Source organism: Delphinus delphis, chromosome 17 (assembly GCF_949987515.2).
Source record: "Delphinus delphis chromosome 17, mDelDel1.2, whole genome shotgun sequence".
NCBI lineage: Eukaryota > Metazoa > Chordata > Mammalia > Artiodactyla > Delphinidae > Delphinus > Delphinus delphis.
This window is the reverse complement of record NC_082699.1, coordinates 43,102,026-43,121,219: the sequence shown is the minus strand read 5'-3', so window position 1 is coordinate 43,121,219 and position 19,194 is coordinate 43,102,026. Positions and strand designations below refer to the sequence as shown.

At 37.1% G+C, this 19,194-nt stretch overlaps 1 protein-coding gene across 1 annotated transcript in view; it reads left to right on the top strand.

Annotated features, from left to right (window-relative positions):
- STK3 (serine/threonine kinase 3) overlaps positions 1–19,194 on the top strand; it is a 314,477-nt gene that overhangs the window by 55,677 nt on the left and 239,606 nt on the right. Inside the window, exons 3-4 of the mRNA XM_059994967.1 lie at positions 6,897–7,025; positions 18,725–18,839. Coding sequence (XP_059850950.1) covers positions 6,897–7,025; positions 18,725–18,839 — 244 coding nt within the window. The remainder of the gene's footprint in view (positions 1–6,896; positions 7,026–18,724; positions 18,840–19,194) is intronic.

Here is a 19,194-nt window from a genome sequence, read left to right as displayed (position 1 = left end):
TAGAGGGAATGTACCTGAACATAGTGAAGGGCCGTATGTGACAAATCCAAGCTAACATCATACTCCATAGTGAAAAGCTGAAAGTACAGGAGAACTTCCAGGATAATAAAAGGCACAAAACACAATTAAAACAGCTTAGATTAGCAAGAATAGGGAAAAAGAAATAGAGAAAACAAAAATATAAAGTAGTAAGCTAAATGTAAGTTGGAAGGAATAAAGTGAAATACATTTTTCACTAAATGTCAGTTCTCTCATAGACAAATTATTAGGGCTAATTAAAATGCAAAACCTAGCTATATGCTGTTTATAAGATGCCCATGTAATACAAAGGGTAGATATATAGTGGTATTTCCTATTAGAGATATCAGATAAGAACTAATCACACCAAAAAACAAAAAAGAAAGCAGGAGTGGCAATATTTATATCAGGTAAATTAAAGTTAAAAGATCTTAAGTGAGTAAAGAGGGGTTAATATTCAAATGAAGAATAAAGAGGGATATTAAGTAATGATATAAAAGACAGCTTATAATGAAACATATATGTGTCAGTCGCCGTGACAGTTAAATTTCTGAAGCAAAGCTATTAGAAACATTAGGGGAATCTAATAAAAATATATTCATGTGAGAGATTTTAATATATCTTTTTCTGAATTGGACAGAATAAGGAAAAAAGAGAAAGGACTTAAAGGGATTAAGTATTATAATCAACAAGCTTGATTATGTATATGTGTGTGTATATATATATATACACACACACACCATATATATGGTATGTATTTATACTTACACTGATATAACTATTCTTGCCTCCCCCCACCCCCATTTTTTAGTATATTCATGGACCACTGATGAAAAAAAACTAACAAAAAAACCCCAACAAATTCTAAAAAAAGGGATTTTTCAGGTTACATTTCTAATTATAGTCTACTGAAATTAGAACTAAATAATTAACAATATGATAAAACCCACACTTATTGGAAATTAAGAAAGATAATCTGAGGTAACCTATGAAGAGGAAATTGCAAATTATCTAGAAAACAGTGAAATAGAGAACAAATCATACTAATATTTATGGAATCCAGCAAAGCTGTAATTAGGTGACCATATTTAGTTTTAAATTTCTTTACTACTAAAGAAGAAAGACCAAAAAGTAAGTAAGTAAGTAAATAAATAAATAAAATAACTTAGTGCTTATTTAAAGAACTGAGAAAAATAATAAAATGTACCAGAAGAAACTAGAAATAGAGAATTCATGAACTAAAAAGCTGAAATTGATGAAATAGAAAGTAAAAAAATTAGAAATAATACATGTATATAAAATATACTTCTTTGAACAGGTCATTAAAGTAGTTAAACCTAGTTCTGACTTTGACTAAAGAAAAAAGAGCAAAAATAATTGAAGATTTGGAATAGAAAGAAGATACAAGCAATAATAAAGAAACGATTTGAAGAATTAAAAGACTACTAAATGCTGCTTTATGAAAACTCATTGGAAAATCTAGAAGTAGATGATTCCATAACAAAATATGAATTGTGTGAATTGACTCCCAAAGAAGTTTAAACTTAGATATATCAATTACCATAGAAAAGATGGAAAGGCAGTTAAATATCTATTAATTAAAAAGATACCAGGGCTTCCCTGGTGGCGCAGTGGTTGAGAATCTGCCTGCTAATGCAGGGGACACGGGTTCGAGCCCTGGTCTGGGAAGATCCCACATGCCGCGGAGCAACTAGGCCCGTGAGCCACAACTACTGAGCCTGTGCGTCTGGAGCCTGTGCTCCGCAACAAGAGAGGCCACGACAGTGAGAGGCCTGCACACCGCAATGAAGAGTGGCCCCCGCTTGCCACAACTAGAGAAAGCCCTTGCACAGAAACGAAGACCCAACACAGTCAAAAATAAAAATAAATAATAAATTAAAAAAAAAAAAACCCTCAAAAAAAAAAAAAAAAGATACCAGCTCATGATATGTGTACACATATAGCTGATTCACTTTGTTATATAGCAGAAACAAACACATCATTGTAAAGCAATTACAGTCCTAAAGATGTTTTAAAGAAAAAAAAAAGATACCAGCTCATGGCAGCAGTATTTACAATAGCCAAATGTGGGGATGTCCATCACTTGATGAATGGATAAACAAAATGTGATATATCTGTACAATGGAATATTATATAGCTATTAAAAAGAATGAAGTACTGATACATGCCTCAGTATGGATGAACCTTGAATCATATATTCAGTGAAAGAAGCCAGATACAAAAAGTCACATATGATTCCATTTATATGAGGTATCCAGAATGGACAAATCCATAGAGACAGAAAGCAGATTCCAAATGATTTGGAACTAGATAGAGGTGGTAAGGATTACACAACATTGTGAATGCAATAAATGCCGTTGAATTGTACACTTTAAAATGTTCATTTTACTAAAAAAAAAAAAAAGTACCAGCTAAGTTTTATCCAGTCATTAAGGGACAAAGAATTGCAGTTATTTTTATGAAGCCAGCATAACTTTAATCAAAATCTAGATGTATGGGGCTTCCCTGGTGGCGCAGTGGTTGGGAGTCCGCCTGCTGATGCAGGGGACGCGGGTTCGTGTCCCAGTCTGGGAGGATCCCACATGCTGCGGAGCGGCTGGGCCCGTGAGCCATGGCCGCTGAGCCTGCACATCCGGAGCCCGTGCTCCGCAGCGGGAGAGGCCACAACAGTGAGAGGCCCGCGTACCGCAAAAAAAAAAAAAAAAAAAAAAAAAATCTAGATGTATGAAAAAAGAAAACTATAGTTCAGCCTTACTTTGCTACCCATTATGATTACCATGCCCACCTTTTCTCAGATGGAAAGACATTGCCACTTTACTTCTTAATGGATTCCAACATCCATTAAATTTAGGGAACTTATTTCAGTGTTGGCATCTCTGTTACCTCTGACCTGCATTGCACTATACAGCTTTCAGTGACACTAGTAAAGGGAGTATTCTCTAGCCTCTCTCAGTGAGCATACTTAGAGGGTGGGCCAGCAGGTCACATGGTGAGATATCTATTCTAGTATTCCATCTACTTGAGCCTTTGATCTCCTTCCTCTGATGTGTAGTGAGGATCCCTGGCATCTCACTTAATGTGGGCCATTGTTGAGTCTGGGTTTTAGTTAACTAGCTGAGCAGACTGTTAGGGACACTCTCAACTGTTTGTAAGAAGTAAATTCCTTTCTCCCTGGAAATCTTAGAATTCCTTCCCACACATATTCTTTAGGGTTCTGCTAATAAAAACTGACAAAATCATACACCTCTTTTGGTGTGACTAGTAGGTACTCTTGAGTCAGATTTTGTATTCATTCCTCTGGTGTCTGTGGCAATTTGAGTGTAATTATAGGTCTGGAACAATGAGAGGTGGTCTGGGAAAGGATCTGCATTTCCCTGAAAGGCAGTTCCCTCAAGTAAGGTCTTATAGAGTCTTCAGGCATCATGAGGTTAATTTTCTCAGACTAGGGGACAGGGTTGCTTTTGCTGACAAGGGAGACTTGGTAGGGGTTGGGGTTTCAGGTATTCAGATTAATAACAATCTACGTTAATATCCCAATACCAATTCTCTGGGTACCTTTCTTTACAGTTAAACACCTAACTTTAGCGTAGTAGTCCTGGTGATGTTGTGAATTCAGTTTGCAATGTAATTCAGCTTCCAGCAAGATTAGACTTCGAGTTTGGGTTTCAGAAGTCTCAGTCCTGGGCATATAAAAGTTATGACTTTCTTTTGGAGCATTCAGAAGTTTTCTGGGTCTCTCAGTCTTGGGCTGGCAATTTAAGCCCTGAGCTTGTTATAATTGTTTTATGACTTTTCCAGTGTAGGCAGGAGCAGCCATTCCATTCTGCAGTCTTTGTACCCTTATTTTCACTGTGACATTCAATTGATACATGGTCTTCTAAAGCTTTGCCTAGACTCCAGGCAACTAAGGATAGTAATTTAAATAATTGTTTTGCCCCTAAATACCATAGGCTATCAATGTTCTGTTTGTCACTTGTTTTGAAGCCATCACTGTATTCAAATCTAAGAAAAAACGAGTCCAAGATTCCCATCTTTAAGATTCCTTCCCTTAGAACCATTTCCTTCCGCAAAACTATTGGTAGCAGGACATGGTTAGGAAAAGAAAGGCTACTCTGTGTACTCTGGGTTTAAAGAGTTTATTATGAAATTTAGGGCTCAAATGACTTGCGGAAGGGCCAGGGATGCAAAGGTTATGGACTTTGTCACTGAAGGTCAGAGAAGCCAGTGCTGAAGATCTTGGCCTGGAGTACTCAAGTGGTGTTTCTTAGAAAGCTCACTTGGGATCTGCTGGAATCCTTAAGAATCTTTGAGAAGCTCCCACCAACTATCTTAGTCTGCAGCAGCAGCATCTTGATTATCAAAAAGCTCAGCAAGAAGCCACTGTGTATCTTATATCTGCTAATGCGTCTGCTTCAGCTAAATTTGGAGAATGATAGTTTCTCCTCAACTTTTTGCCATTTAGATTTCATGCATTGTCAAACTCTTAACTGGGATCCATTCAGGGAAGGGAAATTGGGAAATGTGGTTCCCAGTTTTCCTCCTTTGTAGTGACAAGAAGACCTTAGAAGGGACTGATGGCGTTGCTTAACTGACAATAGATAATCTAGCACTGAATTCTAGATTAGCTTTTGAGGGAAAAAAAAAATATGTATACACACACGTATATACACACACATACATACACACACACACACAGATATGGCTTCTAAGGGGAGATGCAGATTTCCCCTGCTCTCTGAAAGAGCGTTCCTATGATACCTTTCGTAAGTTGAAATGTTGTAAAGCAAACAAGCAGTTACCTTATGACACGTCTTGCTAATGGATACACAGAATAAATTGAGATAAAGCACAGATGCTCACAGACCCAGTTCAAAGCTCAGGCAGTGTGATGCTGAGATGCTGAGTGTAGTTTCCAGGGAATGAGCTTGGCGGTGCCACTCTTGCTGTTCATGGTACTTTCTCCTTCTGTGATGGCTCCTGCAAAAACACATGTTGAGTGCTGTTTTTGTTTTTCACCTTTTTTTGTAAAAGGGTAAATCTTCTTCGAATTTCTTCTGGTTAGCGAAACAGGTACTAATCCAGGTGTTTTGTAAAAGCGAAGGGGCGTAAGGTGAACTTTTGAAAAGTGGGGTTTACCTGTGTGTGTGTGTGTGTGTATGTGTGTGTGTAAATTAGGACTATACACACACGCGCGCGCACACACACACACACACACACACACACACAAAAACCCAAAGGTGACTTTGGGTATCAAACTAAATTAAATTACTTCAGAAAGCCCAAAGAAACAGAGGATAGAATGCAATTCATTTTGTTAAAGTAACTGCTTTGTCACTCATTTTTCACTTATTTTAAAAGATTGTATATTTGAAATGATTCTGCATAGCTTCCTAATATTAGGAAACATTCCATGTCTCTAACGGCTTGCTCTTCTTTCTCTTCTGTAGAAATAATGTAGTAAGGAAAACATGATCTTTGGAGTCAGAATATGTTTGAATTCTGGCCTTGCTGGTCACTGGTATCTGAGTCTCTATTTCCTCATCTTTTAAAATGGCTGTAATAGTATTTTACCTCACAATTGAGAGGGTTGAATTTGATAATGCTTGTAAAACATCAAGCATAGTACCTGACGTACAATAAGAATTTAGTAAGTGATAGCAGTTTTTACCTTATCTTCTAATTCATCGCAAAATACAAATGGCTTCCCTCTCTCATTGTTCTTGCTTTTTAAGACACATAAATATTTATTGGCAATGTTTCAAGAGTTGTAGCAGAGACAGTTTTTGAGCAAGTGGCCATTAGATCCTGTTACTCATTTTATTTGTCTGTGCGTGTGTGGTCTTGCTCTTGAAGAGAAGAAGATAGTGAAAGGAACATTTGAGAGACCTTGGATCTGTGACTTGGCGGGGACCAGATTTCCTGCTTCTCTAACTTTGGTGTTGTGTGGTCTCCAGCTGAAGATTTCAGTTGCTCTTAAGCAGTCTGAACAGACATTGTACTTTGATATTTTGGGGATGATTTTGTTGAAGATGAGATCAGCCTTTTCTTCTAACATGAGACTTTGGCTGTTTTTATTCTGTATTTCATTCTTTTAACTTCTACTTATATATCTTCTTAACGCTGCATTTGTTTGAGTTGACAAACCGTAAGTCTATTTCTTTCATTCATAAGAAAATCAGCAAATCTTTTTCTATTAATTTGATGATTTTAGTGAATTTTAAGTCTATAATTGAAACATTAAAGCTAAGATATAGGGCTTCCCTGGTGGCGCAGTGGTTGAGAGTCCGCCTGCCGATGTAGCGGACACAGGTTCGTGCCCCGGTCCGGGAAGATCCCACATGCTGCGGAGCGGCTGGGCCCGTGAGCCATGGCCGCTGAGCCTGCGCGCCTGGAGCCTGTGCTCCGCAATGGGAGAGGCCACAACAGTGAGAGGCCCGCGTACCGCAGGAAAAAAAAAAAAAAAAAGCTAAGATATAATTCACTTTTTTAATTTGTTTACTTTGATTTGTCACCATTAAGTAGTATTTTAAATTAGAAAACACTACATGGATACTATATATAAAATAGATAACTAATAAGGACCTACTGTATAGCACGGGGAACTCTACTCAGTACTCTGTAATGGCCTATATAGGAAAAGAATCTAAAAAAGAGTGTATGTATGTATATATATAGCTGATTCACTTTGCTGTACACCTGAAACTAACACAACATTGTAAATCAACTATAGTCCAATAAAAATTTAAGAAAAAAAAAAAAGAAAAGACTACATGTAAAAACTCATAATAGACCATTTTTCTCTAATAGTTATGATGTTTGAAAGGGGAAAAATAAAGAAATGTCTTGGTTTCTTTTAGGTCTTACGGAAGTGTGTTTAAAGCAATACATAAGGAATCTGGTCAAGTTGTGGCAATTAAACAAGTACCTGTTGAGTCAGATCTTCAGGAAATAATCAAAGAAATTTCCATAATGCAGCAATGTGACAGGTATGTAGAGATTTTATTTCTTTACTTTCATTTTGATAAGTTTTGCTAATAATGTATAATAAAATGTGTTCTTTGGTCATTTGTTTAGTTTTCTCTTCTGCCTCCCCATCGGAAGGGAGACTAATGTTTCAAGGAAGATGAGAATAGCTTTGTAGGGTTGTCTTTAGGACTTTCAGCTCTAAAGCACAAATGATATTATAAAGCAAATGTGGTGAAAGAAAATACTCAAGCCCTTTTTTCATTTTCAGGGAAAATTTATGGGTGAGAATTAGTTTTTGATATTAAGGAAAAGTCGTTTAACCATCCTTTTGATTTAATTGTTTTTACTAATTAAAAGCAGTCATGTCTTATGTAACTCTAATTTATTTAACAGACATTTACTGAGCATCCCTAGTGGGCCAGGTACTGTGCCAGGATCTAGGAATATCAAGGGAACTAAGACATTGTTTTTCTTCTTGAGGGGCTGGTAATCTAGCTGGGAAGACAGATACTTAAGCAAATAGCTGTAGTCAGCACAGTCATTATACTGACTGGTACATGAGGAGATCTGAGAACAAGAGGCAGGGCACCTACCTCAGCCAGGAGTCAGGAAGTCTGGAATGCAGAGGAAGAGTAAATTTGGTGAGGAAATAGAGGGATGAGAGACTGTAAAGAGAATTAAAGGTAGAAAGGTGAAAAACAGCTCACTGTTATGTGCTGTTCTGACAAGGTTTAGAATTACTGCAGTGGAAAGTAAGAGACAGAGTGATATGAAATGAGTTTGGATAGGTAAATGGAGCTGATAATGAAGTATCTTATATACCCTAGTAAGTAGCCTGGCCTTTATAAGGGATGCAGAGTGTATAAATTAGGACTGTGTTAGGCCTGTAGTTATTTAATCAAAGAGGGATTTATTATTCTCCCTTTATAAAAGGTCTAGAGATAGGCTTAATGTAGCAGCAACGAAGTAACAACTGTGATAGGCTTTTTCTTACACTGTGCCATCCTTAGCATGTGGTCTTTGTTCTCATGCTTATTATCTCATGGTTGCAAGAGAGCTGCTCCAGCTCCAGCATTTTGTCTACATTCCAGACAGGAGGAAGAAGAGAAGAAGTGGGAAAGGGCTTTCCCAGAAACCCTCAGTTTATATTTTATTCATCAGAATTGAGTCACACAGTGACTTAGAGCTGGCGAACGTAGGGGAGTCTGGACACATTGTCATCCCTAATCAAATCAGGGCCCTATTAGTAAGAGATCTATGGAAAACTTCCTTTTCCAACGGTATGTAAGATACATATACTGTAAGCTCTTTGGCTAATGAAGCGACTGAATTGTCCTCGAGGAACTTTGTTGCTTGGGTCTGTTCAGTTTTGCTCTTCTTTATTGTGGTGCTGTATATTTAGATTATATTACATATTTTCCATGAAGGCTATATAACTGGAAATTCAAGTGGTTATAGAAGAAATAATACATTCCTCAGCTCCCAGGTCAAAATATATAATTGCAGAGTTTTTCCAGACCTCTATTAATTTGGTAACTTGATAAGAATGTGGTTCCCATAGTTTGATGTAGATAAGGAAAGATTGAGCATAGTGTAGTGCTGGGCTCTTCAGGTGCTTAATATTTGCATGTTGCTATTATTATTTTATTATAATGGTTAAAAATAGTTCAGGTACTAATGTTGTGCTTTAGAGGTTTTAATTGAGTGTGTTCTAGGAAGGGCACGGTGTCTCAGATACTACCCATTATACATCTCCTAACCTTTGTGCATCTTGGTACCCATCAGTTCTTCCTCAGATTTCTGCAACAGCTTCCTGTGTGTTCACTTTGTCTTTCATTTTTGCCTACTCCAACCCACTTTTTCCCTGAAGCTAGAGTGTTCTTTCTAAAATACAAACCTAATCAAGCCATTCTCTGTTTAAAACCCTTAAGTGGCTCCCCATTGCTTAGCTAGATCCTGTCTCCTAAGGATGGCATTCAAGGGCCTTCATGATCTGGCCAGTGCTTATGCTTCCAGGCTTCTCTCTTACCTGAGTTTCTCTTTTAAGCACCTGTTTATTTGTATTCTTTGTCACCTGACTCTTTAATTCTTTGAGTTTGGGATTATGACTTACTAAGTGCCCTTGGATCCTGCAACATAGTGTCTGCTCATATATTGACAGGTATTACTAATTCCTGCCTGGATGACTCAACTGGAATATCCAGAAGCAACTTTACATTTAACATTCTAAAACCAAATTTTTAATCGTTGCAGATAAGCCTTTCAAATTCCTGTTTTGTTAATAGCATCATCATGTACTTAGTCTTTCAACAACAAAACTGAGAATTCATCTGTTTCTTTTTCTGATACCTCTGATGACACTAATTCTTGTAGAGTCTCTTTCTGAAATGTCTTCACTATCTTTATCCTTTCTTCACTCCTTGAGAGAAGGAATCATATTTCTTAGCATACATCACAATGCCTAGCACTGTACTTTTTGTTAAACGAATGTGAATAAATAAGGTATGGATAAGGAGTATGTGAAAGAGCATTGTCGGTTGAGGGGACCCTAGGGAAATCTGATCGTTGTTCTTGTTATGTACTTGAAACTACTAAGGGGAAAGAAAAGTAGTGAATTAAAGGGGTAGAAAACGTGAATAAATTCTAGAAATTTTGTACCACTTTGTAGCAGAATGCCTTGTACATAGTAAGTGCTTCTCAAATATTTGTTGAATGAAATGGTAAAACAAATATTGATAAAAAAAATGGAACCTGTCTTCTAGATTTCACTTTTATATTCATACTGAACTCAGGAAATAGTGAAGGATCAAAAAACAAAATTGGTTGGTTAAAAGATCCTAAAAGTACTAAAAGATAAGGTAAGTGAAAAACTGGGAAATGGCAGGAACAAGCATTACATTTTTAGCCACTACTTACTTGTGTCAATGCAGATGTGTTAATGAGAACTGGCATAAAAATGATTTGGAAGAAAACAGTACAAATTGAAAAATTCCGACATAAAACAGTGGAATTTTGGTTAGAGAAAATGAAATTTGTATTTCTGCAATTGATATATTTTCTTAAGTCTATGCAGCTATTTGGGCAATTGGCAAATTGTCTTGCTTTCTACACTCTAAAAAGAGACGAGAGGGTGTTTTAATTTTTTTGTTCATTTTAGTGAGTACTAAATGTGTTCAATACTGCATTTTGGCGTAAATATTTGAGGGAACCCATCTGCATTGTTTATTGTTGAATCTTCTGTGTCTAGTACAATGCTTGGCACAGAGTAGGCATTCAGTAAGTATTTGTTGAATGTTTAAATCATAGAATATTGGTTGTAGACTAGACTTCTGTAGATGTACTTTATTTTTTTTAAATTTTTTAATTAATTTTTTATTTTTTGGCCTCACCCTGTGGCATGTGGGATCTTCCCTGACCAGGGACCGAACCCGTGCCCCCTGCAGTGGACGCATGGAGTGTTAACCACTGGACCACCAGGGAAGTCCCAACTGTAGGTGTACTTTAGTTTAGAGTTTTTCAAATGTACTCTGCTCTAAGGAGGTGCTTCTAGGGGTATTTTCCTCAAACAGTGAAGAATTGAGCAGAGTGAGAAACTTAGCCCTTGCTTTTATCTTTTTTTCTATGTTGGAGCTCATTCTAAAATTTTATTTGAGAAAAGACTTCTGGTGCTAAAGCATAATTAAGAACTATTTTATGGGTACAGAAAATGAGACGTAGAGATTTTACATGAATTGTCCTAGATCATAGCTAGTTAATGACTAGGATACTGTGAGGGCCCACATTTGCTGACTCCAGGGCCAGTGCTGAAGAAAGCAATGTCTATACAATGATTCCAACAGTTCAAAATAAAGTACTCATTCTCAAGGCAGTGCTAGAGATGGAGGCAAGAGCTGGTCAGCATTACTTTTGAATACTATGTGCCAGGTCATGTGGATATAAGGGAACTACAACTGACACAGCTTCTACATTCCTAGTACTGACACTCTAGAGAAGGAATTTCTCATATCTAAACCAAGAGAAATGTTTTGTTAATGCATGCATCAGGGCACACAATTATTCACCTAATTTATTTTATTTATATATGTATATAATATAAATTAAATATATATATTATGTAAATCAATTTATTCAATTAATACATTGAGTACCTACTCCTGCTGGTAGCCCTTACGTGTTGCGCGTAAGAGATATAACAATGAATGAGCCAGACTTCGGAAGGACTTTCAGTCAGATGGGCAAGACAGATGAATGGACAGGCTGTTTCAGTATAGTGTGATAAGACCTCTGATGGGGTAAATATGGGGAACTGTATGGGTTGCAAGACGTATGTAATGCCTCACTATTGGGGATTCAGGGAAAGCTTCCTCAGGGAGATTATACCCAAGCTGAGTTCTAAAGGATGACTTAGATTTACTAGGCAAAGAGGAGAGGCGGTCCATGTGGTAGGAATAGCGCATTTCTAGCTTGTTTGCTCAGAGGCTTCTTTCTGCCAGAGCAGCTCCTGTCCCATGTGTTCTGTTTGCTGATGTTTCTGGGTGAGATTCCATTTGAACACTGTTTCTGATGAAAAAAATAAGTAAATAAAATTGAAACTCACCAAACTGAAGGATTTGTGATTAACTTTGGCAGTTTTTATCAGTTCATCTCTATGTATTTGTTTTTGGGTGGGCCAAGAAATAAATTGCTGTGATTTAGAATTATATTGGAAACAATTCAGTTTTCATAGGAGAATATTTACGTTGCCTTTGTGAAAACACTGTACTACCCCTATTAAGTTTAGAACACTATTAAGATGGTAGAAGGATGTTAATGAAACGTATGTAATGAAAAATAACCATTTCTTTAGTATTTTAATTATCACATGCTTATAATGGCAACATTAAAAAATACACCTTAGAAAATATTTGCAAAAGACTTATCTGATAAAGGAGTGTTATCCAAAATATACAAAGAATTTAAAAAACTCAACAAGAATACAAATAACCCAATTAAAAAATGGGCCAAAAACCTTAACAGATACCTCACGAGAGAAGATATACAGATGGCAAATAAGCATATGAAAAGATGCTTCACATCATCTGTCATCAGAGAAATGCAAATTAAAACAATGAGATACCACTACACACCTATTAGAATGCCCAAAATCTGGAACACTGATAACACCAAATGCTGGTGAGGATGTGGAGCAACAGGAACTTCGATTCATTGCTGGTGGGAATGCATAATAATATTGCCAGTGGAGAAGTCAGTTTTTGACAGTTTTTTTCCAAAACTAAACATACTTTTAACCATATGATCCAGCAATCTGGCTCCTTGATATTTACCCAAAGGAGTTAAAAACTTATGTCCACACAAATACCTGCACATAGATGTTTATATCAGTTTTATTCATAATTACCAAAACCTTAGAGCCAGCCAAGATGTCCTTCAGTAGGTGGATGCATAAACTGTGGTACATCTAGACAATGGAATATTATTCAGCACTAAAAAGAAATGAGCTATCAAGCTATGAAAATACATAGAGGGAACTTAAACGGATATTACTAGTGAAAGAGGACGATCTGGAAAGGCTACATATACTGTATGATTTCAACCATATGACATCCTGGAAAAGGCAAAACGTTAGAGACAATAAAAAGATCAGTGGTTGCCTGGGGTTAGGAAGGTGGGGGGGGATGAATAGGTAGAGCAGTGAAATTACTCTGTATGATACTGTAATGGTGTCTACAGTTGAAACCCAAAGAATGTACAACACCAAGAGTGGATCCTAATGTAGAGTATGGATTGGGTGACAGTGTTGTGTCAGTGTAGATCCATCACTTGTAACAAACATCCCAGTCTGGTGGGGATGTGGATCACGGACAGGCTGTGCACGTGTAGGCGCAGGGGGCATATGAGAAAGCTCTGTACCTTTCACTCAGTTTTGCTGTGAACCTAAACCTGCCATAAAAAATCAAAGTCTATTAAAAGATACCTTTAGCAATACACGATTTTCTTCAATTAAGATGAAATTCAAGTTAACATAAAAATGTTAATTAACTTTTAGACAGGAAAAATTAACATTTGAATCTCTATAAGAAGCTTAAACAATGATTCAGTCCAAATAACTTGTACCACAGTAGTGTCTATATAAGGTACAAATACATAAGGAAGTTTGTAGTGCTCTTTCTATTTTTTTCCCTCTGGTTTCTCTGTTTTTTCCTCACTTCTCTTTTTATACTACTATTTTGAGTTGTGATACTAGAGGAAGACCGTTAGAATAAGGGTTTAGAGGGGATATGAAATGGAGACAGAGGAATGGCAAGGGTATGATACATTAGGCATGAGATGAGAGGAAGCCAAAAAAGAAAAAAAAGAAAAAAGAGAGGAACATGCTATGTAGTTTTATTGGGCTGAAGGTGTTAAATAGGGGAAAGGGAATGAATGGGACAGGAGAATGAAAGGTAGGGGAATGGCACAGGGGAAGGGAGTAGACTGTGCCTCATGAGTTTTGCCCCAGTTATTGAGGCATCATGTTTCACTTTTGCTTCCTGGTGTATGCTGTAATTTGACTTGCGTCTTCCATGTCCCTCCACCCACTGGAATTTTCAGAGTCATATTTAACTATTTAACTGTGCCAAGAATACATAGAATTGCTGGATTCTCATATGTCCTGTAAGTCCATATGGTGGCTTAGTCAAGATTCCTAGGCCTTATGGCTGAACTAAAACTTTGTGTTGCTTAAAATTAAAAGTAACACTGAGCTAGTGTTTCGAAGCAAGCTCTCCCTGCTTCCTCTCCAGCCTTTAATAATCAATGTGTGGTTAAAAAAATAGATGTTAGTGTATCTAAATAATTGTACGGTTAGCTAACTTGCCCGCTAGTATGAACACTATCACCTTTTGGCCCCTCACAATCCTGCAGTGGATAATCCCCTTTAAAGGCTATTTAATTGTATTATTTTCTTGCATAAACTCCTTCATGGGTTCCCCATTGTCTGGACTGCCTTTTATTCTTTGTCGCTAAAGTCTACGAATTTTTCTCCCTAGCATCTGCCACTAGGCTATATATGTTGTTCAGTGAATGTTTGTTGATTACTTTTATATGATACAGGAATGAACTATGAATGAACAACGTCTGTGTCAGTGGAAACAGACTGGCTTAGAAGTCCCAGGTCTTGAACTCCCTGCTTATTTGTTTCTGTGTTTGTAATTTTTCAAAGTGTTGGCATTAGATTGTAATCTTTAATTTGCCAGTCTTAAATTTATATTCAGTGTGCAGTTGAAGGGAGACACAGTGGATAAAACACAGTAGAAGACTTGCTTTTACTGTCTTCTAACTTGTCAGTTTATATCATAATCAAATTGTGTTGAGTGTACCTTGAAATATCTCTTGAATTTGTTTTCTACTCCAAGCCATGATCTGCTTTTTAAAATGTAGGTTTTATTATTATTCAGGTATGATGAGACCAGCATATCAGGAGATAGCTTGTTATACTTCCAGATCTGAGAAGGGTGCGGGTGAGAGAGGGGGACCCATACAGGGAAGCACCAGGGTCAGTTAGGAGGCAGAGGGAGAGGGGGAAATGTGGGCAAGAGCCATTATTGTGGTTTCTGTGGGAAGGAATGGGTGAAATTGAGTAAACAGGTTTAGGATTGGCTAGATTAAATAATTTCTTTGTGATCTGGGGCTGTCCTTGGTTGTCTGGTATACGGCCCTGGGGTGATTAAGGCTGGGAAATGGTGGCCCTGGAGGTAGTTGAGAGTATGAAACTCCCGATTGGCTTGTTTGCATGTGAAAGGTACGCTCACAGATGCTATCTCTAGGAATTAGCTAACCCTGAGAGAGGAACAGTGGAGACTTTGTCAGTAGGTCCCAGATGTCAAAGCAGCACAAATACAGAAAATAAAAAGATACACTTAATATAATCTCTTGCATACACAGACCAACAGAACCTTCTAACTGGTCTACCCGTGTCCATATTTGCTTTCCTACAATCCAGCTTTGAAGCAGTAGCCAGAGGAATCTTGAAAGTATAAATTAGATCATGTCATTCCTCTGCTTAAAATTCTTCTCTTGAATATCTGTTGAAGCCCAATCTCCTTACCTTGTTTTTGAGGCCCTTCGTTATCAGCTCCTGCCTCCATCTGCAGCTACATTGTGTTCTACCTCATTTTTCACTCACTTTATTCTAGGCATACTGATCCCTTGAAAATGATTTGCTCTTTTTCTCTCCTCAGGGCCTTTGTACAGACAGTTCTTGGTACCTGAATGCTCTTTATAACTGGTTAACTTCTAGCCAACCTTTGACTCTAGTTTAAATGTTATTCCTTTGGGGAGGCCTGAATTAGGTCCCTTTTGTGAATTTTTCTGTGACTGTTAATTTGTTTACTTATTCATTCCTTTTGTTTGTGCATACAAGAAGGGAGGTACTGAGGATAAAATGGAGAGCAAGGCAGATTGGCACCTATCCTCATGGAGCTTCTTTTCTTCTAGGGGAGGCAGATAAAAGTCAATGACAAAGCAATTATAAGATGTTATAAGTGCTTTAAAGTATTGATGCAGAAGATATCAGAGGATGACCAGTAGTAGGCCATATTACGTATAAACTTTGGGGTTTAAGCATTTCTTTCTTTTCCAAATGTCATTTGTAATCCACAGCCACCAACGGAGGGGGGATATTTTGTTGTTAAAGCTCACCCATGTCTACATTCCAAGTTTTTTCATATACGCCAGTGCTTCCCAAGTCAGGGGCTACGATGGAATATGTGTGCTATTCCATTCTTCCATATGAGCTAGGAACAATTTTATTTGCAGAAATGATGAATGCAAAATAAAGTCTCAGCCGGTTTATCTCATAGCACTCCTCCTTCTTTTCTTACCACAGTTATTAACTATATTTACTTGTGGATTTACTTCTCTAATACCTGTGTATCTCTTGCTGGTATGTGCTAGAGGAGAGTCAGAATTGTGTCTGTCTGGTTTGTCTGGTCTAATGCTTGGCTTGAGTAGCGGGTCAGTGAATGAATGTTGAGTGATTGATAGAAACTGTATTTGGGTGTGTGTCCTTAAGATGGCTGTTTAGGTCTATCTGCTTAAATATTTTTCTAGGTTAAAATTATTGAGGCCATTTTTAATGATATAGAATTGTTGGACTTTGATACCTTTGCTTGATTGTGTATTAGAATGGGCCACAAAATATTTTTTGAAGAGAATTTTACCTTTCCCCAAAGGTGTTGCCTTGACTCACCCCCTAAAGAGAGCTAGAGCTGCCCTTTTATGTAGCTGCCCAGGTTAGAATCTCTAATTTTCATAGGAGCTGCCAGTCCTACCCTTAGAATTGTTGATTACTTAGTGTAGATTGTAAGGTAAAATACGTTTTCTATGTGCTTTTCAGTGAACATAACCTTCAACTCATTGCTAATTTAACACCTTTGAAAATTTTGAATAAGAAAATTAATATTTAAAGAAGTTTCCTGAAGGATATGTCATCTGTCTTCTGGAGCTAATCTTAGCTGTGGGTGTATATCAAAGTCACCTATAAAGGTTTTAAAACATCTGCTGAGTTAGAAAGTCCAAGGTGTGTGGTCTGGGCCACAGGTGATTCTGATGCACAGCCAGGTGTAAGAGCAGTACTTCCTATAAAGGTTTCTACACAGGCACTCATAACCCAAAGAAGTGTATGTAAAGAAAGCTTTTTTATGTTTCCCGTAAGTTGAAGTTTTGGCTCTATAGATGAGATTCATTTGTAAACAAACACTTTTAAATGGTTTAGTGAATATTTATGAACTCTTAATAATACTTCCCATTCCCAACACCTAGCAAAGTTGAGTGTTGTCTGCAAATATAAGGTGTGAGATGGGGAGTAACGAGAGATGTGGGTAGAGAGGTAGACTTTGAAAAGTCATGTATGTGATATGAAGCAGTTCTGTCTTTTTTTCCTTTGGTAGTGGAGAGCCATTGGAGCTTCTTTTTCTTTTTTTTAATCAGGAGAGCAATATGATTAGCCTACTTTACTTTTGTTTTAAAGGAAAGTTACTTGTCAGCTATATGGAGCATAGATTAGAATGGGGGAGAAAACTATGACAAGGAGACTGAAGCAAGTCTGTGCAAGAGGAGCAGTAGGGATAAAACAGGATTGAATTCTAGCCCTGTAGCTACCTGTTTTAGTTTAAGCCCTTAAGCTCTAACCAATCTGCTCTACCCTTGCCTTCAAGACTTAGTTAAGATTGCAAAGGCTTTACTGAGAAGTCTTTCCCCAACCGTCCTCTCTTAATCACTTCTTTTGGTAGTCTCTTTATGTGGTCTTTTATAGTACTTTCCATTTTTCATTGTTCTTTTTTGCTTGTTTGATTCCTATGTCTTATTTATCTTACACTGATGGCACTTTTCATGATAAACATGCCATTCTTGGTTTTTCCCTTGCCTTTGCTCATGGTCTTTCTCTTTTCCAAATCTTCTTATCTCTCTTCTACACCCATATCTTGAAGTTCTAACCTTTTTTCCATAATTCAAATTCCACCGATTCTGCGAAGTTCTCTAGGTTGACTCTGCCATGGTCACTTCTACCTATGAGCTCTTGTAGTATTTAAGCTGTGTACTACTTTATGCTTCCTTGTATTTTTCATCTTTTTATGTATTCTGTGAATGTGGATATTCTGTCTTTTTGAGTTGAGCAAGATACTTTACACATCACTATATATAGCATACCCTTAATAAATATCAATTGTAATGGTCATTTGCCCCATTCTAAGTTTTCCTAAAAACAACTCGGCTATCAACATAGTTTATTCTGCTCTGAAACACATGAAACCTCAGCTCAGAAGTATTTTAAATTGTCAATAATTATAATTATCTGAATTTAAAGCAAAAAACTTATAATTATTTTTCTCTAGGATTTTAAAGGCCAAAATACAAGAGAATTAAAAAAAAATTTTTTTTGGCCTCATTGAAATATAAAGTATTGAAATGTAAAGTTGAGTGTTAATATTTGACTGAATGCAAAATCCTTTAGAAGATTTATATATATATATATTTTTAAATAAGTTTATTTATTTATTTATTTTTGGCTGCGTTGGGTCTTCGTTGCTGCGCGCGGGCTTTTCTCTAGTTGTAGAGAGCGGGGGCTGCTCTTCGTTGCAGTGCGTGGGCTTCTCATTGCAGTGGCTTCTCTTGTTGCAGAGCACAGGCTCTAGGCGTGTGGGCTTCAGTAGTTGTGGTACGTGGGCTCAGTTATTGTGGCTCGCAGGCTGTAGAGCGCAGGCTCAGTAGTTGTGGCACACGGGCTTAGTTGCTCCGCGGCATGTGGGATCTTCCCAGACCAGGGCTCGAACCCATGTCCCCTGCATTGGCAGGGGGATTCTTAACCACTGCGCCTCCAGGGAAGTCCCTAGAAGATTTATATTTAAAATGCTTTAGTTAAAGGAAAATATTTTCATTTGTTCCTTATGTTAAAGAGTATGTCCTTTGCCAAAACAAAGCTTTATTTTCTTGGGAATCACTCAAAACATTTGGACCTCCTCTGGTTTGTAATCCTGTTAAAATTTCATCCGTGAATTAAAGCCTAATTATACACAGTTGGTGAACCCTACATAGATACAATTCCATGTACAATAGTAGTTTACTCATTAAGTTTACTTATTGGAACATTATGAAATGTTGAAAATATTTTGAATTGGGATTAAGAAATAATTTTCTTTGGGAATTAACTGAGTTTAATTGTCTATGTATTTTTCTTTAGCCCATATGTTGTAAAGTACTATGGCAGTTACTTTAAGAACACAGACCTCTGGATTGTTATGGAGTACTGTGGAGCTGGCTCTGTCTCGGACATAATTAGATTACGAAACAAAACAGTAAGTATTTTTAAATTGTTTTGCTAGTCTCATTTGTAAAGATTCATAGTTTAGAATCTGACTAGGTAGTGTTTTGTTACAAGAAAAATATTAGTGTGAGAAAAGAAAAGGTTTTTCTGTGTAAAGGGATCTAGTATGAGGTGTGAGAATCAGTCAAAGTCACAAATTTGCCATTTGTCATATGGCAAATATGGGAGTCATGATGGTTTAATTTATTTATTAGGATAATTTTTGGTTAGTCACCGAGAAACTACCATGGCACTCCTCTTCTTCATTTGGAATCAGTGTGCATGTTCTTTATTAACATGAGTTCAGTAAGTTATAGCTAGAATTTTATTTAAAGTTCATAATATTC